Source organism: Euphorbia lathyris, chromosome 10, assembly GCF_963576675.1.
Source record: "Euphorbia lathyris chromosome 10, ddEupLath1.1, whole genome shotgun sequence".
Classification (NCBI taxonomy): Eukaryota; Viridiplantae; Streptophyta; class Magnoliopsida; order Malpighiales; family Euphorbiaceae; genus Euphorbia; species Euphorbia lathyris.
In genome coordinates, this window is record NC_088919.1 from 5,687,555 (window position 1) to 5,691,982 (window position 4,428).

The 4,428-nt window shown below is 34.5% G+C and overlaps 1 protein-coding gene across 1 annotated transcript; it reads left to right on the forward strand.

The window, feature by feature from the left end:
* Nucleotides 1-893: 893 nt before the first annotated feature.
* On the forward strand, nt 894-4,154 carry LOC136207997 (terpene synthase 5-like). Its single transcript, XM_065998854.1, has 7 exons — nt 894-992; nt 1,197-1,470; nt 1,550-1,913; nt 2,308-2,526; nt 2,742-2,877; nt 2,949-3,197; nt 3,864-4,154. Exons 1-7 carry the CDS (start codon nt 894-896, stop codon nt 4,152-4,154), a joined length of 1,632 nt encoding a protein of 543 aa, XP_065854926.1.
* The last annotated feature ends 274 nt before the right edge of the window (nt 4,155-4,428 follow it).

Below are 4,428 nucleotides of genomic sequence, written 5' to 3' on the forward strand. Positions count from 1 at the left end.
CACCATCAGAAAGATTAGTCAGAATCTGTTGCGGTTTAAAAGCGATATGGGAACACCGGAATAGAGTGCTTTGGCGAGAAGAATGGTGGCCAACGGATATCAGCTGGCATACTATACTTGACGACACTAGGGACTGGAAAGCATTCTCGTCTATGTGTAAGCGAACTGGGCCACCTGTAGCTACTTCTGCGTTTTCTGCACCTATAGGAGCTGATTCAGTGATCGCCACACCTTCGACTTGGAGTTCGCCACCGGCTGGTTCAATAAAATGCAACACAGATGGGGCGAGCTTTGCGGAAATCAGAAGCTGTGGATTGGGAGCGGTTGTAAGGGATGAGACGAGCCATTTTTTATTTGGGAGCAGTTGCTTAATTAAAGCTGTAAAGGAACCAAAGATCATCGAAGCACTTGCGGTCCGTACGAGTTTGAGTTGGCTTGCTAGCCAACATTTCATAAATGTTGTCTTTGAATCGGACGCCAAATTAGTTGTGGATGCGGTTAATTCTGACAAACAAGATAATTCGGAGTTCGGTTTGATTGTTCAAGATTGCAGGGATATCATCAACTCGCATTCTGGCTTTAATTTGTGTTTTATTCATCGTTCAGCGAATAAGGCCGCTCATGTTATGGCTAGGCGGGCTTATTCCAATGCTAACGATAGTCTTTTCAGTGTTTTGCCTATATGGCTAGCAGATGTTATTCGTGAGGACGCTAGTCCTACTATCTAATAAAGTTGCAATTCTATTCAAAAAAAAAAAAAACTTAAATCCATGTCTCTCCCTTCAAAATATAATATTATATTTTACATGATTAGGTGGAGTTTTTTTTCTATAAATTGAATTCAAATCAGCCTGCTTACCAAAGTCATCCTTAAAATCAAAAGGTGTGCAAAAATGGAAAAACTAGAGCAAGATGTTCTTCGTGGTGCTTCCAAAAACCTTCCTGTTGGGCTTTGGCGTTATAGTTTTGCTTCAATTTCCCCACCTGATTCTGTAAGTTCCTTCTATATTTTCACTTGTTACTTTTATTTTTAGGTTGTCAATTTTTTTTATCAATCAAAACGCTTTTATTATCATCTCCGATACATCTCCGCAATTCAATTCAATGTACTTTAAGCTTAAAATGTACAATTAGCATATTTGTGGTTAATCCTTTATTATATTTCTTAGAATTGACAATAATATATATTTGATCAGGAACTTGAATCATACACCAAGAAAGTGGATGCAATTAAGGAAAAAGTGAAGGATATGCTAATTCAATCTACAAAAGAATTAGCTTATAACATTGAATTCATCGATCTATTATGCCGTCTTGGTGTATCTTATCACTTTGAGAATGAAATCGACTCACAACTCAATCATATTTTCAGTATCCTCCCAAATGTTTTAGAGAATAAAAAATATGAACTTTATACTTTAGCAACTTTATTTCGAGTCTTACGTCAACATGGATATAAAATGACATCTGGTAAGCATATATATTTACCAATCACAATTAGGTTGTTTTTTAAAATAATTTTGACTTATATAATTATACGAATTATCAGATGTGTTTAAGAAATTCAAGGGCAAGGATGGAGAATTCAAGATCAATGACGTGAAAGGCCTCCTTTGCTTGTATGAAGCATGTTTTCTAGCAGTGCATGGCGAAGATATATTAGATGAAGCACTTTGTTTTACAAGAAAACATCTTGAAACTGTAGCTGAAAATTCAAGTCCTCATCTTCAAAAACATATAAGGAATGCTTTGATTTTGCCATGTCATCACAACATGGAAAGGCTTGATGCTTTGCATTATATATCTTTCTACGAAGCAGATGAATCTCCAAACATAACTCTTATCAAATTTGCCAAGTTGGATTTTAATCGAGTACAATTACTCTACCGAAAAGAGTTAGCTTTACTCTCAACGTAAGTTAACCGTTATAAGGTTTCCATATTGGTTAGCTAAAACATCAATGTGTCTTTTAAGTGTGATCCAATCCTCCATTTTATAATGCCTTTTAGGAGTTGAATATTAACTATCACTTTAACTTTTTTTAATAAAATGGTTCCTTAATATGGTATATCAAATTGCTGAGGATTTGAATCTAGCCACTCCATTAATTGATAAAATTTCAATATACGACAAAATGATCTTGTGTATTACATGCTTCAAGTCCAGGCCCATCCCTAAACATGGGAAGGAGAGGCGGAGCACAAGAGAGAGATTGTTGTCAAGGAACCAATTGAACTAAAAACTTAAACTGATAGTTGAGATCCAATAATAGCTTAAGATGTTTAAATGATTTATATTATATATTAGGTGGTGGAAAGATACAAATGTTGTGGAAAGTCTTCGTTATGCAAGAGATAGAGTAGCAGAGGCATTCATATGGGCAGTTGGATCAATTTTCGAGCCTCAGTACAGTCTTTCACGAACGATTTTAGCTAAGCATGTACAATTGGAATCAGTGGTGGATGATACATATGATACATATGGTACCATGGATGAACTCAATTGTTTTACACCTGCAATGGAAAGGTAATATGAACTATTTTTCCTATCCCACCAAGCATAAGTAGAATATCTTATTTATCTAAAAAATTCTATCCATCCACTCAGATGATGTTACATCAGTCAAACTGCTAATGTAGCATCATCCGAGGGCACGTAATAAGTATTGGTCCCGACCCATAGTAAAAGATCTCAACTATCTTTATACCTTACACGTTTTCGTATACCATTATATATTCCAGGATCACTACAGATGGCATCGATGAGCTGCCAGAGTATATGAAATTTCTCCACAGTTGTATTTCAAGGATTTTTGAAGGAACAAGAAATGATGTCACTGAAAGAAGCTCTTATAAAGCCTCTTATTCTAATGAAATGGTAATCACTTAATGAACTAAGTTAAAATTTTCATACTTTTATTCTCATATGAATTTTGAATATATGAGTAGTTGAAAGAGTTAGCGAGAGCCTACTTAGTTGAGAGAAGTTGGCAAAACAATGTTGGAGAAGCTCCCTCATTCGATGAGTATATGGAGGTTGGAAGAGTAACTAGCACTTTTGACTTTGTTACATCGGCAGTTCTCCAAGGAATGGAAAACATAGGGATCAAGGAAATCATTTGGGTACGAAATAATCCACCAATAGTTGATGCTACCAAGTTCTTTGGTCGTCTTATGAATGACATTGCAGCAAGGAAGGTTTGCATTTTTTTATCCATCTAATTACAATTCATTTTGATGAAATTCCGTCAAACTTTACTGACGGATTCTGTTCCATCTGAGACTTCCGTCGATAAACATGAATTTTCTAGTTAAAATTCAGGTTAAATGTATCATTGGTCACTAAAGTTTTATGGTTATTTGGAAATGATCACTCAATTTCAATTTGTCTCAATAAAATCATTCAACTTTGAATTATGGCAACTTCTAAAAGTACAAAAACAATAGAAAATTGATGTGGTTGGCACATCAACATTAGTCAACTTTCACTGTTCACCGGTTGCCACCTAGATGACATGTGGCTACCACCTAGCTGATCGAAACAACACATGTCAACTAGCAGTCACATGTCATTTCGATTATCTAAATGGCAGCCACGTGTTGTTTTGGTCAATTTTGTGAAAGTTGATTACTACTGATGTGGTAGCCATGTCACTTTTTCGATATCTTTTTTCTGTTGAAGTCATTAGAATTATTAAGATGACTTAATCAAGACAAAATTTAAAGTTGAAAGATTTTATTGACACAAATTTAAGTTTAGTGATCATTTTGAGATAACCACATGAAAGTTCAGTGACAAATAATGCATCTAATTAGAATTCATTATACAAGAGTTAAATATATTGATTAATTTTATATTTGAAGGATGAGACAAAGAGAGAAGATTTTCCTAAAGGAATTGATTGTTATATGAAACAATATGGGGTTTCACGACCTGAGGCCATTGAAGGGATACTAAGATTACTTGATAGTAAATGGAAGGACATGAATAAAGATTTCTTAAAGCCAACAACTGTCCCCAAGATATTGCTTAAGTACACTTTCAACTTTGCTCGTATGTCAATGGTTTACTACATAGGAACTGATTTGTTTACATATGAATCCTCCTCCAAAGAGTTAATTGAATCAATGTTCATCAAGCCACTTCCAATCTAATGTCAAACAACTACTAAGTCAATCTTCATTTTTATTTGTATAATAAATGTATGTATCTCAAGTTCATACGTGGACTTGATTGATCTCTTTTATCTTCATTTGGATGTAACACTTAAGTTTGTAAGTGTGCTCAATTTAGTTGTTTCCATTGGGAACAACTAAAAGTGTGTATTTAATCAAAATAAATATGTGTATATATGTTTAGAATTTTTACTTAACTATTAGTAATTGATAAATTACGTGTCACATCCGACCCTAAATTAGAATCAGATAC

What these genes read in the sequence shown, in the direction of transcription:
- LOC136207997 (XM_065998854.1), top strand. Translation starts at nt 894, where the DNA reads ATGGAAAAACTAGAGCAAGATGTTCTTCGTGGTGCTTCCAAAAACCTT. An exon ending in TGGATATAAAATGACATCTG is followed by an intron (nt 1,471 to 1,549) that starts GTAAGCATATAT and finishes ACGAATTATCAG; the next exon opens with ATGTGTTTAAGAAATTCAAG. An exon ending in GAGTTAGCTTTACTCTCAAC is followed by an intron (nt 1,914 to 2,307) that starts GTAAGTTAACCG and finishes ATTATATATTAG; the next exon opens with GTGGTGGAAAGATACAAATG.